Source organism: Furipterus horrens, unplaced genomic scaffold, assembly GCF_987537825.1.
Source record: "Furipterus horrens unplaced genomic scaffold, mFurHor1.1.pri manual_scaffold_7, whole genome shotgun sequence".
NCBI classification, from domain to species: domain Eukaryota; kingdom Metazoa; phylum Chordata; class Mammalia; order Chiroptera; family Furipteridae; genus Furipterus; species Furipterus horrens.
Genome location: NW_028327177.1, coordinates 45,969,131 through 45,994,503, shown reverse-complemented (window position 1 = coordinate 45,994,503; position 25,373 = coordinate 45,969,131). Strand labels below are relative to the sequence as shown.

Sequence of the window (25,373 nt, the reverse complement as noted above, 5' to 3'; positions counted from 1 at the left end):
CCTCAAGGGCGGTTCTCCTGTGCGTGCCGCTTTCCTACCCTCGGGTCGGAACTCAGTGTTGGTGACTGGAGGCAGCGGTGTCGGCAAGCGGTTCCGTGCGGCCTAGGTGAGCCGCCCTGTGGGGGCGGGGAGGAAGGGTGTTCAAGCCGCTTCCCTGGCGCGGGACGAGGGGCGGATGCGTGGGGACCCCGGGTCGTTTGGCGGAGAGCGTCTCGGTTACAACGGTTTTCGGGAGGTTGCGGCGGCGGCGCACTTTCCTTGGTGGGCTCCGGGCCCCTATGTGCGCCTGGGGGCGAAAGTTTGCGGGAGCGGCGCGCTCAGCCTGCCTGCGACCCTGCGCGTTTCGTGGGCCTAACGTGGCCGGGGTTGGGTGACAGGGTCGGGGACAGAGCTCGGGGGCCGGGCCCGGGGCGCCTCCTTCAGCCCCGCGCCACCCCTCTGGGACTCTACTCATTCCGGTTCTTCTCCACCCTTTTTGTTCCTCTTGGAGGAGAAGGAGCGGTTGTCGCGTTCCTCCAGGCTGTACTTAATCACCTTCCTGGGTAGCAAATCCGAACGTCAGGATTTGGAAGGAGGAGGCGGTGTTTGTTGAGGGGGCGAAGCACTGACTTTCTGGAAGGGGGTTGGGGAGAGGTGGTTCTCTGTGCGCCTGTTTCCAGAGAAGTTGGAGCTGGGAGGGTGTGTTCAGAAGGAAATATCCCTTGAGAGCTCATGACTCAGAGCTTTCGTTTCAGGATTTCTTGGTAATAATGGGAAAGCGAAGGCATTTGTACGTTAAAAGTTTTCCGCTAAGTGGAATTACTTAATCATAGAGTCTTCTAATGTGCCAGTTTTTGAAAGGAATTTCTAGGTTTCCCTAGTCTGTATGTATTATCTGCATACACATTTACTGTTATGTATTCCATTAGGTAAATCCATTACTTAGAAAGTACATTTAGTTTACCAAACACTTAACATGCATTTGCCTCAAAGAAAAGACAATCGATTAAAAAGGAAAAAGGACATTGAGAAACAGCTGCAGCTTTATCTCAAATACATGTAAGTGATTAATTTAAACACAAATTTGTCCCCATTCTTTAGTTTTTCTGTTAGCGGTTGTGGGCAAACAGTAAAACAATTTTTAAATTTTATTTTCTCTGTTACAACTTATTTCTATAAACTTTTGTGCTTTAATGGTACGTTAAAAGGATAGATCAAATGATTGTGCCACAGAATAAAAATAAGGAAGTGGAATGTCTTTTAATACGTTCAGGAAATAGTCACGGTCTAACTCTAACTTTGGCAGCATTAATTTTTAGTCATGTTTGCGCATTGTAAGAAAGAATTTAGAAATCATGAACAAAAGCGGGAAAATTTCCTAATAGCAGTATTCTAGTGTACCGTTCAATTAAAAAAAAAAAAAAAAGCCAGACAGATAACCACTTCCTTAAACTGAGCATGACTCAACTATTTTTCTGCCTATTTTTACCAGATTTAAGTACTTTTTTTTAAGGTAGTAAATGCCAAGAGTTCCTAAAATGAAAGAGTCCCCCAAACAACTTTTAAAAATACTTCCTACATATGGTAATAGTTATTTTAGCACTTTTAAATTTCTAATTGCTGCACACACTGTTTGTACATGTATTTAGTTTTTGAGGAGGTAAGCAGTAACATGTCTTAAAATTTAAGTAATAAAAAAGGTATATGGTATAGTTTTCCTTCTAGGGTCTCTAGCCAACCAACCATATTCCCTTTCTGTAGGAGCCAGCTGTTTTGTGTTTCTTTGGTATGAATCCAGGGATATTTTATACCTATACAAACAAACATATAAATATATTTCTACCCCTTCATTTTTTTTTTTTTTTTTTTTTACTAATGGTGGTAAAATACACGTGACATAAAGTTTACCATCAGAACCATTTTTAAGCGTACAGTTCAGTGGTCTTAAATACATTAATACTATACAACCATCACCACCACAATACATCCCCAAAACTCTTTTCAACTTGTAAAATTGAAACTCGGTAACCCATGAAATGGTAGCTTCTCTTCCTCTCCTCCCCCAGCCCCTGGCAGCCACAGTTTTTTCCTTTGTGTTGTCATGATTTTGACCAAGTACCTCATTTAAGTGGAATCATAGTATTTGTCTTTTGTGATTGGCTTCTTTCACTTAGTGTAATGTCCTCAAGGTTCATCCATGTAGCATATTGCAGAATTTCCTAACATTTTAAGGCTGAATAATATTTTGTTGTATGAATATGCTACATTTTGCTTATCCGTTCATCCTTCCATAGACACTTTGGGTTGCTTCTGTGTGTGAACAACTGAATAATGCTATGAACATACATGCACAAATAATCTCTTCTAATCCAGATTTCAATATTTTTGGGTATCTAGCCAGAAGTGGAATTGCCGGATCATATATGGTAATTCTATTTTTAATTTTTTGAGAAACTGTCATACTATTTTCTATAGGGCTATAGCAATTCATAGTTCCACCAACAGCACAAAGGTTCCAATTCCTCCATATTCTCTCTGACACTTTATGAAACAATTTTATTGATTTGAGAAGGGGTCATGGGGAGAGGGGAGAGAGAGAGGGAGCAAGTGAGCAGGGGAGAGAGAGAGAGACAGAGAGAGAGAGACATCTGTTTGTTGTTCGATTTATTTATCAATTCGTTCGTCAGTTCTTCTATGTGCCCAGGCCTGGGATCTAACCTGTTACGTTGGCGTATTGGGACTATACTGTGAGCTACCCTGCCAGGGCTTTTTTATGTATTTATTTATTTTTTTGGTGATAGTAGTCATGCTTGTGGGTGTGAGGTGGTCTCTCCTACTTTTGATTGCATTTCCATAATAATTGATGATGTTGACTATCTTCAAGTGCTTTTTAGCCATTTCTGTATCTTCTTGGGAGAAATGACTGTTCAAGTTATTTGCCAATTTTTTTGTTGTTGAATTTTAGGGGTTCTCTAAATGTTCAGAATATTAATCCTGTATCATATATATGATTTGCACATATTTTCTCCCATTGTGTGGGTTGCCATATTACTCTGTTGATAATTCCTTTTGCACAAAATAGAAAATTTTTCATTAAGTCCAATATGTCTACTTTTTCTTTTATTACTTATGCTTTTGGTGTTATATCCAATAAGTCATTGCAAATCCAGCACTGTGAATCTTTTGTTCCATGTTTTCTTCTCAGAGTTTTATTGTTTTAGCTCTTACATTTAGGTTCTTGATGCATTTTGAGTTGTTTTTTATGTGGTGTTAGGTAAGGGTCCATCTTCAATGTTTTGCATGTGTATATCCAATTTTTTCAGCATCATTTGTTGAAAAAACTGTCTTTTCCTCATTAAATGGTCTTGACACCTTTGTCAGAAGTCAATATACTCTATATTGGAGGGCTTATCTCTCGGCTCTCTGTTCTATTCCATTGGTCTCTATGTCTTTATGCTAATACCATGCTATTTTGATTACTACTTTGAGTATGTTTTGAAATCAGTAAGTGTGACCCCTTCAGTGTTGTACCTTTTCAGAATTGTTTTGGATATTTGGGATGCCTTGAGATTCCATATGAATTTTAGGATGGGTTTTTGTATTTCTGAAAAACAGGTCATTGAGATTTTGATAGGGATTGTATTGAATCTGTAGATTGCTTTGGATGGTGTTGACATTTTAATAATATTAAGCCTTAATTGATGACCATGGGATATGCTTCCATTTATTTATCTTTTTAATTTTTTTAGCATTGTTTTCTAGATTTCATTGTACAATTCTTTTACCTCTTTGATTAAATTCCTAAGGTTTTTTTTTGATGCTATTGTAAAGGGTCTTGTTTTTGTAATTTCCTTTTTAGATTGTTCATTGTTTATGTATAAGAATGCAACTGATTTTTGTGTGTATTGACTGTATCCTGCTGAATGTGTTTATTCTAACAGCCTTTTTTTTTTTTTTTTTGGTAGAGTCTAGGGTTTTCTAAACCCTAAACCTAATAATATTATATAATCTGTAAATTTTTCCTACATAGATGCTTTTATATCTCCCCTCCCTCCCTCCCTTCCTAAGTGCTGTGGCTAGAACTCTGTTGCAATAGAAGTGGTGAAAGTGGGTCTCTGTCTTGTTCCTGATGTTATAAGAAAAGTATTCAGTCTTATATGTGGAAGTAATTCCCCTATATTTCTATTTTATTGAGTGTTTTTATCTTAAAAGATTGTTGAGTTCTATCAAATGCTATTTTTGCATCAGTTGAGATGATCATGTGTTTTTTCCCCCTTTTGTTGATTATGATGCATTACTTTGATCAGTCAGAGAAGGAAAACTCTGACTCCAAAAAACCTCCGCTGCCTTGCGGCATACCTCTTCAGGGGAAAGGCTAAGGGAGTAAACCCCGACAGAAAATCCGGAGCCGGAGTCCCTAAGGCGGTTCGACGTTGTAGTCAACACCGGCAACTCCTGCGGCGCACCTGAAGCCAAGCTGTATTGACTCCGTCTTTCCCTTGGACCCTTCAGCTGCGAAGAGAGGGGGGGTCTGCTGCATGGGCAACAGCAGACCCTCCATATCACCCTGCCCAGGCTCTGTAGCTTCAGCTTCACTGGAGAGGGCACTCCAGCGTCATCGCAAGATGTCAATTCAACACGGGAGGAGACAGATACCGTGTCACTCCTGAGTCGGACTGCACAACCATTTTCGGCGGTGCAGATAGACTCTTAAGAAGCTACACCATCGTCTCTCGAGACGGACGGCTGCCGACGACGACTTTGATCAGTTTTCTTATGGTGAACATCCTGGTATTCAGGGAGTAAAAAATCCTATTTGCTAACGGTATATAGTTGTATAATTGTTTTAACATGCTGTCCAATTCTATTTGCTATTGCTAGTATTTTGTTAGGATTTTTCCATCAATGTTCTTGAGGGATGTTGGTCTGTAGTTTCTTTCTTATAGTATCTTTATCTAGTGTTAGTGTCAGGGTAATGGCTGTCCTCATAGAATGAGGTAGAACATGCCCACCCCCCAATTCGTTTTTGTTTTTTTTTTTTTTTAGCAAAATTTTGAGGGGGATTGATATTAATTCTTTTAAAAATGTTAAATAGAGCTTACCAGTGATCAGGACCAGGGCTTTTCTTTGTTGGGAGATTGTGATACTGATTCTATCTGTTCACTAGTTACAGGTCTGTTTAGATTTTCTATTTCTTTGTGATTTAGTCATGGTAGGTTTGGTGTTTCTAGGAATTTGTCCATTTTATCTAAGTTTTGCAGTTTTTTGGGTATATGATTGCTTATAGTACTCTCCAATAATCCTTTTTATTTCTGTAGAGTCAGTGTAAAAGCTTTTTCTTTTTATATCTTAGTGCATCTACCTAAAGATTTGTCAGTTGTGTTGACCAGCTTTGGTTTCATCACTTTTCTCTGTTTTTTTCCCCAATTCTTTATTTCATTTATCTTTTTTCTAACCTTTATTTCCTTACTTCTGCTAGCTTTGGGTTTAGTTTGTAGTCTTCTTCTGGTTTCTTAAGTTCCCCTCTTCCTTTTAACACAAATGTTAGCATATTTTATCATACACTGCTCTAAATCATGCTTGTTTTTCCACTTAATGATAATATTTTGAACCTCTTTCAATATTAGTGTGTATAGAACTTTCTCCTCTATTTCTTGTGTTCTGCTATTACAATTGGTGTTTCAGTGAATAAACTTTTACATATCACTTTTTATGTGCACATGTATTTGTAGGCTAAAGACCTGATGTGGTATTGCTGGGTTGTAGGGTATCTGCATTTATAATTTTGATAGATACTCAGTATCACTCTATGGAAATTGTACTAGTTTACACTTTAGTAATGTATGACTTTCTCAAAGCGTTATGATCTGAGAGTGTTGTCAAACTTTGAATATTTGTCAGTCCAATAGGTATGAAATAGAATCTTTTAGATAAGAAGAAAATTATTCTACTTAAAGTAGACTTTATATGACTATTTCTCAGTGGCTTATCATCATAGTCTCCGTGGATATTTATTAAAAAAGAAGAGTTCCTGTGTTCACAAAATGTATGTCAGCCTGGGAGCTATTTTTAGCTAGTGCCCAGGTAATTCTGATATGATTAGCCACATTTGAAAACATTGCTCTTGGAAGACTGCTTGGGACTTTTATACATGTTCCTTGACACCATATATAAACCATCTGAAATGCTTATTAACCTTCAATACAATAGAAAACATGGTCATCAGTTTACCATTGGGGGTCCAATGAACATTTTTTAGTTATTTTTTATACTTTAGACCGTTTCATGAATAATTTGTGGAAGTGAAAATAAAGGGATAGTTTAAAAAAAATGATAACTTGAACATAAGAAGCCCACATTTTTATTATAAATTTTCCTGGTTTTGAAGGTATATATAGCTGAAATGGGCAACATCTTTGAGTACAGCTAATTGCTCAACTGTCATGCATAAATTTGGAACATATACATCTTATTGTTCCAGATTTCAAATACATCTCTAATATATTCTAGGTTATTAATTACTTTTGGTTCTTTGTGCACCGGGTTGTGAAAATACAATACTGATTCTAGATTTCAAATAAATCTCTAATAGGTTCTGTCCGTACTATCTGGTAATTTTTGTACTTGGATTGTCAAAATGCAGTACTTTGCAAACTTGAATGGCATGTGATTTTATTGAGAGACTAATCATGACCTATGTTCTATATTTGCATGTAACTTGAATTTATACTTTTATTAATATGAATTAGAATAAGCAGTGCAATGAGTTTTTTAAATTACCTCTGTTGATTTAAACATCTGCCTTCATTTGGCCACGTACAAACCATATCAAGTAGCTTTTCCTGTATAAATATAAAAGATGAAAGAATATGGTAATATCTTTTTGTTACAATGTTGCTTCTGTCCCTGGGGCTGGCCCTGTCTCTGCCCCTGCATAGTCTTTTGCATGGCAGGTGACCTTTAGGTCCTTGACACGTGCAAGAAAAATTTCAAGACCACAAGTCTGGGTGAGTGTAAGGTTTATTCAAGCTTGGGACAGTGAGGCAAAGGAAGGACCCCTGGAGACAGGATCACTGGGTAAACCTGGGACGAGCTGCCACTCCTTATTGCTTCCCTGGACGCAAGCTTCATGAAGACCCTTAGAGTTTACCAAAGAACAAGCAAAGTACATGCCTGAGGAAAAAGGGGCACAGGTGTGCTCAAAGAGTGAGAACTGGCGTCTTTTGTCCTGAGAGTTTTATGTATTTTCTGTAGGTGGGGATTTTAGGAAAGGTCCCAGGAAGGATCTGCACAGAATGTTCATAAGGTTTCCAGGTGTGTCATTTCACCAAATGAGTATATAGTGGAGTCAGGGAACATTCTCTGGTTAGTTTCACCTCTATCTTGGATTATTCTGGCTCTAATATTGTTTTGTTGTTGTTATCTTATGCTAAATGGCCAAGAAGCACATATAATGATGCTTGATATCAAATAGAAATCTAAAATATAGTGAAATGCTGCTTCACATCTACTAGAGTGGCTGTAATAAAAAAGACAGATCATAGCAAGTATTGGCGAGGACATGGAGAAATTAGAATCTTCCCTCATGTGTTGCTGGTGGAAATGTAAAAATGAAAAACACTTTGGAAACCAGTTTGATAATTTCTCAAAAAGTTAAACAGAGTTCCCCTATCACCCAGCAATTATACTCTTAGCTGAATACCAAGAGAATTAAATATATATTTACACAAAACTTGGATGTAAATGTTTACTTCCATTATTAGCAATGTTATTCATAATAGTCAAAAAGTTCAAAACCATCCAAAATGTCATCAACTGATGAGTGGAAACCAAAATGAGGCATATCCATATATCGACTATTATTCAACCATAAAAAGGAATGAAGTGCTGGCACCTGCTATAGCATTATATTACGTGAAAGAATCTAGGCACAAAAGGCCACATGTTCTGTGATTGAAAATAAAAGGTTCAGGATAGACAAATCGAGAGGCAAAAAGGAGATTCGTAGTTGCCTGAAGGTGGAGGGAGGAGAGAATGGGTAGGCACGGAGTTTCATTTTGGGGTGTCGAAAGTGTTCTAATATTAGATGGTAGGGGTGGTTGCACGACTCAGTTTACGAAGACCTATTCAATTGTATACTTTAAAAGAATGGATTTTACGGTATGTGAAGTATATCAATTTAAAAATGTTATTATTGAGCACCTAAGCAAGAGACAGAAGCCATGTAGTAATTTGAACAGTGAAAGTTTAATGTACAGAATTATTAACTGTAACATGATTAAAGAAACAGATTGGCTATAGTAAGAGTAAAGAGAACTTTAATGACTACAGGAAGAGTAGATTTTAATAAGTATCTACTAAACCCAGGGCTGAGATAGAGTATCCCAGCCCACGAAGAGGGTGCCCTCTTATGTCTGAAATTCAGGCTTTGGAGAGAGTACAGCCATCACTCAGTGAATAGTAAAGTTGCTGAGTTACTAAACTTACTGGAAATTCTCCCTTTGAGGTGCTGAGGAAGGTCATTCCCAGGGAGGTGCTCAGGGGGGAAGTGCTTTGCTGGTGGCACTATGCTGGGAACCTACTCACCAGTGAGTGCTGGGGTCACTGTGGGTTGCTGTGCATTGCCAGAGCTGGGTGCTTAATAAGCTGCTCCTTGAAGCGGGAAGATGCTAGAGAAGCAGGTACTGCAAGAGCCTGACTGGAGGAAATTCTCTCCACTGAACCTCCAGCTCCCTGTACTGACAACATCCTGCCAGCTGGCAAAAGAGCCATATGTAAATTTTGACAGAGCAGTCCATAATGGATAGATTTGGAAATGAGAGGTAATAAACTGATAACCAGCTCAAGAATCTATGTTAAACTCTATACAGTTGAGGATATATTGTCACATTGGGTTTAAAGAAAGTGCCAGATATTCATCTCAAATAGCTAAACAAAAATTTAACATATCTGTGTAATATTTTTAGAAAATTGTTTTAAACTACTACAAAAAGAAATTCATCGTGACTAAGAGAAAATTGAACAATATAGTATTCCCTCACTTATCGCGGGTATTACGTTCTAGACCCCACTGCAATAGGTGAAAATCCGCGAAGTAGGAGCCTTACATTTATTTTAGTATTTATATATATTTTAAGGCTTTATAAACCCTTCCCACACACATATAAACAGTTCCCAGTCCCCTTATTTACCTTTCCCACTCCCTTATTAACCTTTTCCACACTTTATAAACACTACTTGTGTTTTTAAACATATTCTACACTCTTAAACCTACATAACTTTAATATATGTATACATTACCACAAAATCCCGTGATATAGCAAAAAATCCACGATAAATAATTAAATATAATATTTTTAAAAATCCTGCGATACAGTGAGGCCGTGATAAGTGAACCACAATATAGAGAGGGACTACTGTATAGAAATGTTTAAAATATAAAAATTTCCCTCTTATCCCTCAGGCCCTTACTATCTATTTCATTCATGTCTTCTGCAGATAAAATATTATTAATGGTTGGTGTATAGTATATTGTTTTTTCTATATATAGTTGTCCCTTGAACAACGAGAGGGTTAGGAGTTCCAACTACACTTGCAGTTGAAATCTCAGTTTAACTTAAGTTGGCCTGCTGTATACTCAGTTTCCTAACTAGCTGGAAATACAAGTTGATCCTCAAAAGGTCAACTGTACCTATATATGTAGATACAATTGGGCAAAAGTAGGTTTACAGTTGTACTTTATTAATAATACAATAAACAATAATGCAAGGGAAAAACTTGTGTACTCAACTGTAAACCCACTTTTGCCCACTCCTGTGTATATGTATTTTTCCCCAGTGATAGATAGGTAACCTTAGGTAAATCATATAACCATTAAAAAAAGTTTTTTTTTCTAAACTTTTGAAATGAAGGGATTTTGATTTGAAGGGAAGTTTAAAGTCTCTAGTGGATATAGTTTGATAGTAGTGGTAAGGGAGAGAGGCAGTTTGGTAGCTATTAATTACAATTTTTATATAGCTCACATGTTCGTATTTCCTCATGTGTTTTGCAATTTAAATGTTTCTTATTGTGTTAAATGTTTACATGTGTTTTTGTGCATGTTGCTGGTTACAGATACTATTTAAATTTCAGTGAAATATGAATCATAGAAATTCTTTGTTTTTTCTTTAGAAAAATCCTGCAAAAATGTCTCTATACCCGTCTCTTGAGGATCTGAAGGTAGACAAAGTAATTCAGGTATGTGTAAGTTGTTTACATGCTCCGCCCCCCCCCCCCCCCCCCCCACATACTAATCCATACATTTTAGTTACAGGTAAAGTGAAGCAAGAAACTTAACTAGATATATTTGTTCACTTTTATACAGCATACACTTTTCTCAGTTTATTAATTGCAGACTAAAAAGGCTTTCCTTTTCATTTTACTATGAATTAATGGGTAATGAAGACCAGTTCTTTAAAACTGGACTTAAGTATTCAATGATAGCTAGATTTTATGACTAAAATTTAAGTACAACATATGTAAGTTGGTAAAATACACTTAACTTTTTGATGTCCTAGTTTTGTTTAAAATTAGAATGTTGTATTTTTGGATAATCAGCTTTGACCAATCTTTAAAACCTTTGCCTTCTCTTTGAAGTTAAAAATTATAGGAATAGTGAAATGCACATGATGCTTATGGAAGAGTAGTCATGTGAAAGCACAAAGAAAGTGTAGTGACTTATTTCCTTTTAGATCTAAGCAGCAGACATTTCACATGTTTGTACCGTAAATGACTGTAAGAGATTACAGTATAGCTCATCTCACTAAGTCATAAATGTTTTGTAGTCCTTCATGTAAGTATTAGCTCTGGAGACATGTTTCTGCTTAAGAGATTTTGAGGTTGGGATCAGGTCTTGGCTATTTTGTAAACTTTTATTATGCTTTTTAACTGAAGATAACTTGTAGTTTTTAATGAATCCATCTTGATTCCAGTTTACTTTTAATTTTGATCTCTTATAAACTTAGAATTTTTTCAGCTGTTGTTTATTTTAATTTTACAACATAAGTCAGACTTCTTGTACTTTATCTCTAAAGTCTTTTATATGATAAATATGATGAAATTCTTTCTTGAGTTGTTTGGTACTTCAAAGCTTCTTACTCTAAAGATCATTTCACTTGAGGCCTTGACCTCAGTTTACTCTGATATTTACTTCTTAATAATTATTTAATGAGCATAAAAGGTTTATTTCAGATTTGTGAGAAGTAAACAACTTCAAGAATACAAATGTTTTTAGGCAAAAATGTTGGTCTTTTGGATGAAAAAACCCCAACAATAATAGCAACAAATATATGGCTGGAATTATTAACCTTTTAGTAATGATTGGTTAAATATGGGGGGAGATCAGTGAACACATATTTTCCACCATAGATCCACTGTGGATATTAAAATAAGGTTTGTAAAATCTCTGAAATGTATTGTTCAGTGCCAAAGCTTTGATGCCTCACAGTTTAAGTGGTCTGTTCAGTTCTCTTAAATGCTCTATCCCTGTTTTCTTCAGTATTTTGTCAGTGTTTTCTCATGTGTTTTTTTTTTTAAGTTTATTCTTTAAAGATTTTATTATTTATTTTAGAGAGATGGAAGGGAGGGAGAGAGAGAGGGAGAGAAACATGAATGTGTAGTTGCCTCTCACATGCCACCAATTGGAGACCTGGCCTGCAAACCAGGCATGTGCCCTTACTGGGAATTGAACTGGTGACCCTTTGTTTCATTGGCCAGAGCTCAATCCATTGAGCCACACCAGCCGGGGCTCATGCAGTTTTTATATCCACAGAGTTCATCTGAACAAACACATTTAAAAAAAAAAAATCTTTATGTCAAATATTTAGCCTTTAAGAATAACAGGCCATTAATGACAGCAGAGCACTAAGGGATAAGGATTTGCAGATGGATCTGAAGGAATAACTAATCTCTGTTTTTATCATTTTTGTGCATTTTTATGGAATTAAACTCTTAAATTAGCCATAGTTGACTTAGAGCGGAGGTTTTTGATTTTGAAAACAGCAGAAAAAGAAAGTTGATATTGACAAATGTTGGATTGGAAAATAGGGCTACACTCTACATTAGGTGTACTTCTTTAAGGAGAAGCAAATTATATGGACATTTCCATTACAAGAAGACCTTCTATGTTCTGAGCAAAAAACTAGCTGCTCAGAGATACAACAATGTGTGTGTGTGTGTGTGTGTGTGTGTGTGTTGGGGGGGATATGTTATTCTTGTTTTGGTTTGTTATTTAAAAATTCTCACTGGATTTAAAAATATTTCTAGCTTGTGAAGTCTTGGGCTGTGTGTGTATGTGTCTGTGTATGTAGTTTATTTTATACAGTATTGATACTTAGGTTTATTTATTTTTCTTGAGATGTCCCTGCAAAGGTGGTGTTTATTTTCTAATCCTCTGGCCTTTACACCACAGCAAGGCTAAATGCAGCAGTGAACTGGCAGTTCATATACTGTAAAACTATTTTTACAATAGCCATTAGGCTGTGGCATTGAGAATTATATAATCCCTGAACCTCTCTATCCATTACAAATCCTTAACAGGAGTGTGTGGTTGCTGTACTTATGCAAAATAAGCTTTTAAGATACAATGATACAGAGATCCAGTGCTCATCAGTTTTCTAATGCAGTGGGCAGAGGTTGGCAGTGTTGACTCCGTGAGCATGGTCTCTCCACGTGTTTTCTGTAATGACAGAAGCAACATGCCCAGCAGTAACTGTGTGCTCCTTGGGGATCTTCCCTGCCCCCTTTTTTCCTAGTTTGAGATTTCAGATAAGTGTGAAACAATTTGCTACATTTAGTGACTCATAGCCCTTAAGCCTTTGTTGTACCATCTTTCTTTTATTACTCCAGATTACATAATAAAGATATATCTAGTTGCAGAGAACTTTCTATATATATTCTTACTTCAGTTTTCCTTGGATAAGAATAATAGCAATGAATGAAAGAATATAAAATAATCTAAAAAGGAATAATTTTTAAAATTAATGAATTCTGTGTTTTAGAGTAGTTTTAGGTTCACAGCAAAATTGAATGTAAAGTACAAAGAGTTTCCATTTTACCTCTCCCCTCTATACACAGTGCACATATTTATGAATATGTAAAAAGTGGTATTGGAGACAGGTCATACAATTGATTACCAGCCTTGTCTTCAGATGACATGGCTATTTCAGAAAGTCAGATCTGTCTGTAAAGGAGAAAGGATTTGCACCAGTGGAATACTTAATACAACGCGGGTTGTGAGGGCGGCCCAGGGCGGAGTCCTGGCGTACATGAGCATGAGTAACATCAATATAGTCTAGTTGTCAGAATGATTTTGGCAAGTTTGTTTAACAATTATAAATTATATGTATTTAACTTTTCTTTTTTTTTTTTTAAACTTATGCCTATTTGAAAGAACTCAATATTATCTAGACATTTCTACTCCAGGTTCTCTTTCTTATTTATTTATTTATTTGTTTATTTATTTTATTTTTAGAGAGAGGGGAGAGGAGAGAGGGAGAGAAACGTCACTATGGTTGCCTCTCACGCGCCCCCAACTGGGGACCTGACATGCAACCTAGTCATGTGCCCTGACTGGGAATCGAACCAGCGACACTTGGCTTGCAGGCCGATGCTCAATCCACTGAGCCACAGCAGCCAGGGTTTAACTTTTTATGTCAGTGATAAAGTATGCATTTTGCATACTTTGTAATGTTTCTGTATTTAGTATAATGTAGCTGCTTCTTATACTTGCTAAAATGAAGATAAAGTTTATTTCAGTAGCATATTTTAAAAGGGCAAAATAAATACTGGCAACTTACTAAGTATTTAAATTTGTAGGTGTTTTTATGATATGTGGCTTTTATATGAATATGGCTGAGCTTTTTTCTTATGCAAATAAAGTATTTTTAGACTGATTACTAAAAGAATAATGAAAATGTAAAATGGGTAACCATGCATTTTATAATACATTTTGAAACTGTTACTTTATTAATTTGTAGCAGCACTATGAAATATTGGTTATAAGATGTAGAATGGTGCTTAGTCAAGTTTTATGTGATAGTGTTATTTTAGAATATGAAAATATTTTTGACTTGCAGATTTTTTGAAAACTATTGCTGAAATATTTGAAATTAAACTTTCTTGAGTACAACTTGAGTGTTTTAATTTCTTTTTGGAAGTACTGAATTTAACGTATAAGAATTTTAAGTACAGATATAACATTATTTTAGAATTTTCTTTTCTTTTTCAGGCTCAAAGTGCCTTTTCTGCAAACCCTGCCAACCCAGCAATTTTGTCTGAAGCGTCTGCTCCCATCGCTCAAGATGGAAGTAGGTTTATACTTTGGGTTCATACTCCTTGAACAGAAATCTTTTAAGTGTTCTTTTGAAGAAATAAGGAATCCAAGAATTTAAAAATTTTATGCAGAATAAAATTGGTGGTTAAATCTTTAGTAGTAAGAAGAAAAAAAGTTTATTTCAAAACCTAAACCTTTAACCAAGAAAGTGAACTATGAATATGAAGATATGTTTTATGGCTTAATGAAAATTAAGTTAATTACATTACATTTTAGTCCTCATGAGTTCCTAATTTAAGACTGATTCATTTATGTGAACTGTACCTATACTGTGGCTCTTGAATTTCTGAACTGTCCTCTATATTGAGGGGGTTAGGGGGTAGTTGAAATTTCCAACTGCTTCCCTTTGGGGGCCCTTCCCAAATCCTGGAATCTACCTAGTCTCCGTATCATTCTCTTTAGTCCCCTTTCTAAGTTCATGGGGATTCAGGAGAGAGCCCCTAAAGATGATGTGATACAAAAGGAGTGTTAAATAGGTTTTTTTGGCCTCTCATAACTGTTTATAACATTGTTTCTTATAGAAAATCCATTTTAAGTCTTAAATAAATCATGTGAACAAGAGTATTTGGAAATAGTGCCTAACTCTACTACTAAGTTAAATACTGTTAATATTTAAACACACTGTTTCCAAGATTTCATTGGAATATGGTTAACATTCTTAAAATGGTATGACACTAAATAAATTTACAAGCTTTGATTTTTTTTTTTTAATTGTAGTTAGTTCAGAAGGGTCATTTCATAGCAGTGTTTACTAAATGAGTTATAAAGTAGCTGCCTTGACAGTAGACATTTTGGTCAGTTGTTCTATATTGGAAAATCAGTGGTTCACAAAATTGCTAATTAACTCAGTTTATTTTAAGAAAAGGAAAGGTAAGATATGATATTTGGAAAAATTATTTCTACTCTTCTGAATTTTTAGAAGTCTGAGATTATTAACATGAGTAGAAGCCCATTATGACAACAGCTTTCATTTTGAATATTCTACCAATGTTCTTCTTCTTTATTCATTCATTTATTTATATTAGATCTCTATCCTAAATTGTATCCGGAGCTTTTTCCATACATGGGCCTGGTTTTAAATGAAGAAGAAATACGTGCAAATATGGGCATCGTCCCCGGAGCACCAACTCAGGGGGTATGTATAGTGTAATTAATTTTGAATTATAAAAAACCATACTTTACACATAAATACAAGTTCTCTTGGTGGCTAACTCAAAATTTATAACTAGCATTGACCTTTCTTCTCAGAAGTTTTAGATTCTCTCAATATTACTTATAAGTAGTCTACTTCATTTCTGTTCTTACCACTTGTCTAATTTATAAGAAGTTAAAAATTCAGATGCCTTTGAATACTGCATTCTCATCTTCTGCATTTACTCAGTTAACTAAGATCTAGTGATTCTATCTCCACCATGTTTCTTGTATTCATTTTATCCATTCCAGTCCCACTGTAACACTATTCAGAGTCTCTGTATTTCTAACCTAAATTATTACAGTTTCTTATAGTTCCTCTAGTAACTTCTTACAACATACAGTACTAAGCTGCTGCTTGAGTAATTATTACAAAGTAGAGGTCTATCATCGTTTTAGTTTTTGGTCATAATTTTTTAATATGTTGAGGCCTAATATTCCTTGTAATTAGACCCCAAACACTAATCTTAAATATATTGTATCTTGTAGCCTTTTATTAAAAGTCATTGCCATGAGACCATAGCACTTTATGGCATTTAATATAATTATAGTTAAATACTTACTTTACGAAGACAGGGTCCGAGTCAAGCTTGTTGCCGTAACCCCAGTGCTTAATAAAGTAACTGATATTTTTTATTTAACAAATATTAATCGAAAACTTGGCTTGTATCAGTTAAAGTTCATTTGGGAAAACAGAAATCACAGACATTTTAACAGGTAATTTAAGGAATTAGACAAAGAGGCTGAAGAATTGAAAAAAGCAAATATGCAATAAGGTTGTATCTTAGGGAGGACATTGAAGTTATCAGAACCTAGAAGCTTGGGGGAAGAGCTCCCGGGAGCTGGACCTCAGACCTTGGAGGAGAGCACACTGTTGACAGTGCTGGTACCTCTGTGGAGATGCAATGCGGCTGGTTCTGGGAGTGTCAATAAAATTTGGAGAATGGAATTAACTGCTGCCACCAGGGTTAAGGGCTATGCCCAGGCATTGCTCATAGCAACCAGAGGCAGACAAGGAGGAGCAAGGCACTTGTCCATCCTCCAGCTTTCCCCCGCTCTAGTGCCTCATGTGGTGTGGGTTAAGCAGAAACCCGTTGGCAAAGGAAAATGTAACCTGCACATTTCAACCCCAGCATCACCAAGCAGAGTCTAAAAGGCTGATTTTGGAGCTGTCATAATTACCATGAAATCTGAATTAAAAATTGTGCAACTTCTGGTGTATGTATGAGGTTCCTCTTTCCCTATGATTGCCGCTCTGAGCATCCCAATTCTTACGTAGATGAGAGCTTTTTATGACAAATTCCAGTTAAGCCTTGTTTAAGCTCTTCCCTTACTGACATTTTGGTTGAAAAAAGGGTCCACTTAAAATAAGAAACCAGTTAGGTCAAGAAAACTTGAAAACAATGAGAAACTTGAAATATGGTACCTGATATGAGTCCCTGCTATTCTAGTGCAGTCTGGTTTGTGCCTACAATCAATTGGCTAATCCATAGCTGTTTATTAAAGGGGATGAGAAATAATATTTGCCCGGTGTGCCAGCACCTCAGCATAACATGCAGTTTTCATCCTCACAATGGCACTGCGAGGTAAGAAGGTTGCTTGCCCTTTTATAGATCCTCTGAAAGGGTGGGGTAAGTAGATTGCTAAAGATCAGACCATGTAAAAGAACCCTCCGGAAAATGTTGCATGACTTACAAAAGTACGATATAACTGTTAAGTTCAAGGATCATATATTTGAATTGAAGAAAAGCCAAAGTACACATGAAACAAATGGCATTGAATGTAGAAGGCCGCCATCAGTCATTATATCTATGGAAGATGATAAATGTGGGAATAAGTTAACTGAGGAATTAGTAAATAAAAGCCAGGGTAATTTTTGCATAAACCGAACTATCTGAAAGAAATAATTTCCAGATTACTGTTTTGGGAAACCACAACTGAGTATATTCAAGTTATTTTAGATTTTTTAATCACAGAATGTTTATACATACTGACACATTGTGTATCTTTTTGGCAGCAGTTGGTAGCAAGACCTTCCAGCATGAACTATATGGTGGCTCCTGTAACTGGTAATGATGTTGGAATTCGTAGAGCAGAAATTAAGCAAGGGATTCGTGAAGTCATTTTGTGTAAGGATCAAGATGGAAAAATTGGGCTCAGGCTTAAATCAGTAGATAATGTAAGTATTTTTAATGTCTATTTGAAGTTATCTAAATAGCTTATAGGCTATTAAGTGATCAGTGTTAGAATGAAATATGTTAATACAGTATAATAGTGCATCTATTATTGAGAATACTTTAAATCAGCCAACTTAAATTTTTTCCACTTGGAGATGCCCTATTAGGAAGAGGCAGAGTTGGAATTTCCAACAGTACCTTGAATCAACTTTATTTTTTTGAGCCCTCTTTCTGGATTAAAATTCACTAGTCTGCATATATTATAACATAGTTTATATAGATAGAATTCTGGATTGAAATAGGGCAACAGATGTGGAAGTTAAGAAAAAACAGACCAGTGAAAATCAGTGGTCCTATGATGAATATTTTTAAACCAAAGGATGACCATTTAACTTGTTGTTAAGGTGGTTTTGCAGTTTTGTTATTTCCATCCTTCCATATGAATTTAATAGGTCATTTTCTGTGGAAAGGTGAGCTTCTAATAGGGTAGCCATTACTTTACCTTTATAATTACTTCCTATCTCCCCTTAACCATACTGAAGGAATTAAAGCAGGGCTACTCTGAGGAAACTTTCAGGATTGTTAAGGACTTGCCAAGTCTTTACCACGATTTATGGTTTTAGGCATTGCCTTATTGGATTCCTTTTTAGTCTTGAGGTCTCAGTTCATTGTGTCCAACGTTTTCACATAGTAAATAATGAGCATGGCACATTGTGGTAAATGGCTGAGGCTGATCTTGGCAGGAAGTCCTAACACTGTGGGCCTACCCAGGGGGCTGAGGGCGTCGATGTCTTTGCACACTTGTAGTTTATTCAAGACACGTCAGCATGGTTCTTTGGGAAACTCTGACTTCACTGCTCTTCCTTCCTCTTCAGTGAATAGAGTAGTTGCTGCCCCTTGTGCCATGGTTTCTTTTCTGCTCCTTCCTCTGTCCTAAGGAGACAAGGTGCTCTTCATAGGCCCCTGTTCCCCACTGCAGTTATCCTTCTGGTGGATTTGTCCCTCTGCCAAACCCCAGTGGTCAGACCACCTCACAGAATGCTGCCTGGTTTTCCTGTGCTGCCCTAAACTGAAGCAGTAGACACATGACAGAAGTCATGTCTGACCCAGCTTAAGATGGTAGAAAGGGTCTGTTCTCATATATGGTTTCCTATTTTATCAGGTTCATTCTTTTATACTTGTTTATATTTTGTTCAACGTCTGAGATTGAGTTTATATAAGTAAAAATATCTTAGTTAAGTGTACTTGAGTTATCTAGATTTATTTCATAGTGGATTCTTTATAAAAACTGGAGTGGTATTGAATGTGCCCACCTTTTTTAGGGTGTTAAGTAAACCCTACCCTTACTTGGTTATGAATAATTTAGCAAACGGGCAAAGGAATCCTTCAGCTCAAAAGGTAGAATTATGACCTTAAACTATCATTTTTTAAACTGTAAAAGAAATCACAAAACACTTGACTTGCTTTCCCTGTAAAGAATGATCATGTGGCTAATACCCATTCAGTATTGTCAGACTCATAGAAGCTTATAGTTATTATAGTAATTCTACTTTTGTTTTCCTTAGTCTTTTTATCCCAAGATGAAGGTGATGATTGAGGTTGGGCAGATGGCTGATGACTTGACATATAAATTACTTATTGGGATTCTTACCTTGATAAAATTTTCAATTTCTTTTTTTGGGGCAATGACACATATACTCAAATAATTTTTAAAAATTACTGAGGTAGCTTACTGACCTGAATGGTGGTTCCTGATTTTCCAGTATGTTAAAACTACCATAACAAAGGTAAATGACCAGAGTTATTTTCTTATTCTCTAGGGTATATTTGTTCAGCTAGTTCAGGCAAATTCTCCAGCCTCATTGGTTGGCCTGAGATTTGGGGACCAAGTACTGCAGATCAATGGGGAAAACTGTGCAGGCTGGAGCTCTGATAAAGCGCACAAAGTGCTCAAACAGGCTTTTGGAGAGAAGATCACTATGACTATTCGTGATAGGTAAGGACCAGTTTCTCATTTCCTGGGGCTTTTCAGATTCTGTGAAAATGGTATTTTGTTGCAGAAGGTAATCAAATGTTATAGGTGAGCCTTAGCATCTTTAAAGTGTGTGGTGCAGATTTTTCTTACGTACTTTGCTTTTTAAATAGCATTCTGGTTTTGTATAGAAATTCATCCTCGAAGAAGTTACTGTCCTTTTTTAATCTGTTTCTTTAGAACACTCAAAATGGACATTGGAAAAGTAACTAAGCAACATGGTGTCTCTGGCCTCGCTTTCCAATTTATTGCTTAGACATGCAGTCTAGGGTTTGTTTAAGTGCTAGGGTCCCTGTAGAACTGTAGGTACATATGAGTTCTAAAAAAACAAATCTGGCTTTTGGGGTGGTTATGAAGCTCTAGTTGTCATGGTGGGAGGATGGAACATTTTATTTAGCAGTTAGTTTGTTTATAACTTAAACATTTAGCACATGGAAGATGGACCTCCATTTATTTTCTTACCCCAGCCCTCACAACAAGTGTTAAGGGTGGACCTATTATCATATTGTTACAGTTAACTTTTGGGTTTTTATTCTTCTCAGTTAAACTTTTTACTTTTGTGTTTCTGGTTTCTCATGTGGTAGGTATTTAGAAAACATTTTATAGACTAATGTCATTTTTGCTTTATATCTTAAGGAAAAGAGTAACGTGGACACACAGGAAGCTAAGACTGTTCTGAATTTTATAAAAACACAGGTTTATCACAAAATAATGACATGACAGCAGAATTATAGAGGTGAGCAGGTATAACTGGCATGGTAGCTTTTGAGAGTAGATAGCTGGCTGCTTGTTATAGTAGCTACCTGTCTTCCTTTCTAGAAGGAACTTCATAGAAGCCAATTAAGTCTTTGATACTTAAAAGAAGGAAGTCTTGATTAGTAATTTAGGAAAACCATAAAGAATAATAAAAAAAAATACAGTTGACACCTGAACATGGGCTTGAACTACATAGGTCCACTTATACGTGGATTTATTTAATATGCGGACCCATGCATTTCAAATCTGTTGTACAGAGGTCAGCTGTTTTGAGCTGCTGTTGGGAATCTGCAAATGTGAAGGGGCAACTATAGTTAAGGTTATGCAGAGTCAAAAGTTCCATGCAGATTTTTACTGCGCGGGGGTCAGTGCTCCTCATCCCCTCCATTGTTGAAGGGTTAACTAATCTTTTATGCTAAGATATTCCGCCAGTATGCAATATTACAGCTGTTCTTAGTTGCTCTTATTAGCTAACAGCATCTAGTATGGCAGAAGTCCATTAAAATGTTTACTATGGAATTGTTAATTGAACCTATTATGTTTACAGGCCCTTTGAACGCACGATTACCATGCATAAGGATAGTACTGGACACGTTGGTTTTATCTTTAAAAATGGAAAAATAACATCCATAGTAAAAGACAGTTCTGCAGCCAGAAATGGTCTCCTCACAGAACACAGCATCTGTGAGATTAATGGACAGAATGTCATTGGATTGAAGGTAAGGGACAGAACTTGCGTCTTGTTCTGCTGGTTTTATTTTAGCAAATGTCTTTTTTTTTTTTTAGACTGTTTAGGTGGTTGCTGTGGTGCTATTTTCATGTTGCCCTCCAAAATATTGAGATGAGTGGGAAGATGAATGAAGTGGGACCTGGGGCTCTGCTGTGCTCTCTGCTGGCTGCACTCTCAGGACAAAGGAATTGCTGGGTTGGCTAAAGAGTGTGTTTGTTTTCCATAAGATGGCTGTAGTAGCACTTATAGTTGTCTTTAACTTCATTTGAAATATATTTGTTAGATTGCATTGGGACAGCTGTCATATCAGCATGCATTTAAAAAAACCTAGCAAAATTGGCGAATTTTTGTGTAGCCATTTTAATATTGAAGGTGGAAGAAAATAAGCAGCATTTTCAGCATATTATGCTTTATTATTTCAAGAAGGGTAAAAATGCAACTGAAATGCAAAATGATTCGTGCAGTGTATGGAGAAGGTGCTGTGACTAATTGAATGTGTCAAAGTGGTTTGTGAAATTTCATGCTGGATATTTCTTGCTGGATGATACTCCACGGTCAGGCAGACCTGTTGAACTTGATAGAGATCAAATTGAGACATTGAGAACAAGCAACATTATAACACATGGGAGATAACCAACATAGTCAAAATATCCCAATCAATAGTTATTAGTGAAAATGAAAAGGTCTTTTATTTTATGGAAAAAACTAAACTGACGTTTTAGCCAACCCAGTGTCTGGCCTATTATCTGGAATTATTGTTCCTGTAACAAAGGGGTTGGACTAGATCTCTGTAGTCTCTTGAACTTGAATTCTGTGGAGACATAGGCATTGAAGATTTAATGACATTTTCAAAGAATGATTGCCCAGCTTTTTCAATCCAGGTTGTAGGAGTTAGTTTGTTCTTATTAGTACTTCATTTTTATAGTTTTTTTTTCCTTTCACGTTCCTAAATAGGACTGTTTTAATATTTAAAGGTTTTCATTATGACCTGCTTATTTTATAAACTTGGGTTAACTGAGATGTGGTAATACTGTACATGGGGGAAAATATTTAATCTTAAGTAATAAAATTTTTTTTTGCTAATATATTCAGATCAGTTTACTTAAGCAATTTTGCTACCATCTATGAAATTGTGATTCTACAGACTTAAACTTGGCAAGGAAAACTAGAAAAAAAGGCCTGAGTGGGATAGCTCAATTGGTTGGGCAGTGTCCTGCAAAAGCAAAAGGGTGCTGGTTTGGTTTGATTCCTAGTCAGGTCCCGGGGGGTGGGGGGGGGGGGCATATATAGAGGCAGCTGATTGATGTTTCTGTCTCACATCAATGTTTCTCTCCCTCTCTTTCTCCCTTCCTTTTCTTTTCTGTAAAAATCAGTAAAATCTTAAAGAAAAAAAAAGAAAATTAGAAAAAAAATTGTAAATACCACAGGACAGGATTTTGGAGACATTAGGAGAACATAAGAGGACATAGATATTTTTTTACCAATAATAACATAATTATAATTTTATGTTTACTGAGTAAAAAATCTGGAATTAATTCTTATCTATGTTTTTAATAGGACTCTCAAATTGCAGACATACTGTCAACATCTGGGACTGTAGTTACCATTACAATCATGCCTGCTTTCATCTTTGAACATATTATTAAACGGTAAGTAAACAATTCTTTAATTTGATGCTTATGGTTTTGTGACTTAATATAAGCACTATGCTTTTTAAAAATTCCTAAACTCTTCATTCTTTACCTAAGGGATGACATTGATATTATCTAGAGGTTCGGATTAAATTATTTAAATCAGAGGAATTGGCTGGTAAGGATGATCCCTCATAATTTCCCAAGTATGGAATAAAATTCACCATACACTTTTGAAATTTTGACATTTCCTAGTAGGAAAAGGGTATGTGAGTAGAGGTGGGTGTGCTTTCATTTCAGCTTCCAGTTTTCAGCGGAACGGGCTGTGGTTGCAGGCTGCTGGTAGGTCCTGCTCAGTAGAAATCTAGGCATGGTGGTTCACGATGGCAAATTCTTGCCTTCTGGAAGTTAGGAGTCTCAGTTTTTATTCTCTCGAGCATCTCAGGAGACAGGTAGCGGGGGGTTGGTGTGTGGAGGATGAGGACTGGAAAGCTAGGAGGGGAGACTAGAAAAGGGGCAGCAAGGGTTATCTTCCTTGGAGCTTTTTAAATCCTGGCTGTAGCACAGCTGTTGTTGCCAAGCCAACTTAGGTTCCTTTTTTCAGACTCAAGATTTATCTTGCATGTGGAAATAAGATTAAAAAACAAAAACAAAACATAACACCTGTAATGAAATTTTTGTTAGTTTCAGCTTCTGGGTGGAAAATAACTAGTTACTCTTTGGGTATAAAAAAGGGAGTTACTGTCAGAACAAATCATTCTAAAGTTCTCTCTTAAATGACTGATAGGAGCTCCTCCCCCCCAACTTCCCTCGCAGTTCATAACAGCATTCTCATTTTCTTTCTTTTTAATATCAACCTTAATATACAAAGGTTTAATTGTATCTTATCTAACTTTTCTAGCCAAGATACAGATAGCCGTTCACACTGAATATTTGCAAAACAAGTCGATTACATGAGACCCTTAGATCAGAACTCATTAAAAAGAACTGCCCCCCCCCCTTCCCACTATCCCACTTGATGCTAATGGGTGCTAAGTTTGAAGTGGAGGTTTCTTGGATCAACACAGAATTTTTGAAAACAAAAAAAACCCAAACTTCAGTTTTTAATAAAAGTGACTCTCTTGTAGGATGGCACCAAGCATTATGAAAAGCCTGATGGACCACACCATTCCTGAGGTTTAAAAGTCATGACTCAATGGCAACTTTGCTGAACTTTTCCAGTTTACTTCTTTGGCAACTTAACTTCGTATTATGCACCTGGAGCTTTCTAGGAGCCAGAGAGCATATGCTGCATGAGGTCCTTTCTATCTGACATTATGGCTGGGAATCTTAACTGTTTGATCTGATACCTTGTTCAGACTTCAAAATAGTTGTAGCCTTATCCTGGTTTTACAGATGTGAAACTTTGAGAAGATTTACTGACTTTCATAGATTAGTTTCTCTACTGGAAACCTGATGCTTTTACAAGCCATGATGATTAGAATGACTGATGCAGGCTTTAGCTTTGTGTTAGAACCATCAGTTTTATTCTAGAAATCAAGTAGTGCTGTTCATACTACTTCAGTTCTATGGTATATATGCATTTTTACTGTTACTATAGTATATTTAGGATGATTGCTTTTGATAATTTTTTCCTGTGTGTGTAGTGTGTGTCTGTAAAACACCAATTAAAGAACACTGGATTCATTCCATGTAAGCATTATACAAGGTATGTAGGTTGCAAGAGATTGTATTATTAAATTTTAACTACCTTCACTTAATATGCTTGAACTGTCGCCTTAACTATGTTAAGCATCTAGAATAAAAGCCAAAATATAACTATTGCTGCCTTTCTAAAACCTAAAATGTAGGTCTATATTAAACTGAAATGTACACTAGCCCAAAACAAATTAGTGGTATAGACTGAGCTATGTGTAGCATAACTGCTTAGCTGCATTTGGTATTTTCTAGTCATTGTGTAACGGAAACTTGTCCAAGTTCCTGGTATCATTTTCTGAGAAATGAATCACGATATATTTAATGTAAAAATTCTTATCCTAAGTAGAATAAACTTTTGACTTCTGTTTTTATTTGTAGATTAAGTAGGATAATACCTAATTTTGACATTTTACTCTAAACATGTAACCTAGCTACTTTGAGATGGTCTTATAATGTCCTGGTAATTTGTTCTATCTCCTGACTCCTTCCTGCAAACAAAATCGCATTGACACTTTATCCTGATTCTCTTCTTCTTTTTGATTTATGCCTATTTCAATTAAACATGTATAAATAAAGTTAAAATTTAATCAGAATGTCTTATTATTGCATCATTTGGAAACGGTCCATAGCTTTCTCCAAACTAGTGCATGACCTAGAAAATAGGCATGTGAAGTTCACCTGGGGCCTGTGGGAGTGTCATCTCCACAGCAGCTGACATTGAGGAGTCCTGAGAAAAGCCCTCTGTGCTGGGAGAGTAGGAGTGTCAAGAAACGTGCTTTCAGCTGTGAACCTGATTGACAGGTCTGAC

The 25,373-nt window shown here is 36.3% G+C and overlaps 1 protein-coding gene across 2 annotated transcripts; it reads left to right on the top strand.

Moving 5' to 3' along the window:
- On the top strand, positions 1 to 25,152 carry SDCBP (syndecan binding protein). 2 transcript variants are annotated; one of them, XM_090283662.1, is made up of 9 exons: positions 1 to 106; positions 10,150 to 10,215; positions 14,246 to 14,324; positions 15,376 to 15,485; positions 17,562 to 17,720; positions 19,539 to 19,714; positions 21,054 to 21,225; positions 22,794 to 22,885; positions 23,995 to 25,152. In XM_090283662.1, the coding sequence occupies exons 2-9, from the start codon at positions 10,165 to 10,167 to the stop codon at positions 24,047 to 24,049; spliced, it is 894 nt and encodes a 297-aa protein (XP_090139788.1). In that variant the 5' UTR covers positions 1 to 106; positions 10,150 to 10,164; the 3' UTR covers positions 24,050 to 25,152. The 2 variants fall into 2 exon arrangements, with proteins under 2 accessions (XP_090139788.1, XP_090139786.1); XM_090283660.1 differs by having other exon boundaries at positions 2 to 106; positions 17,559 to 17,720.
- The last annotated feature ends 221 nt before the right edge of the window (positions 25,153 to 25,373 follow it).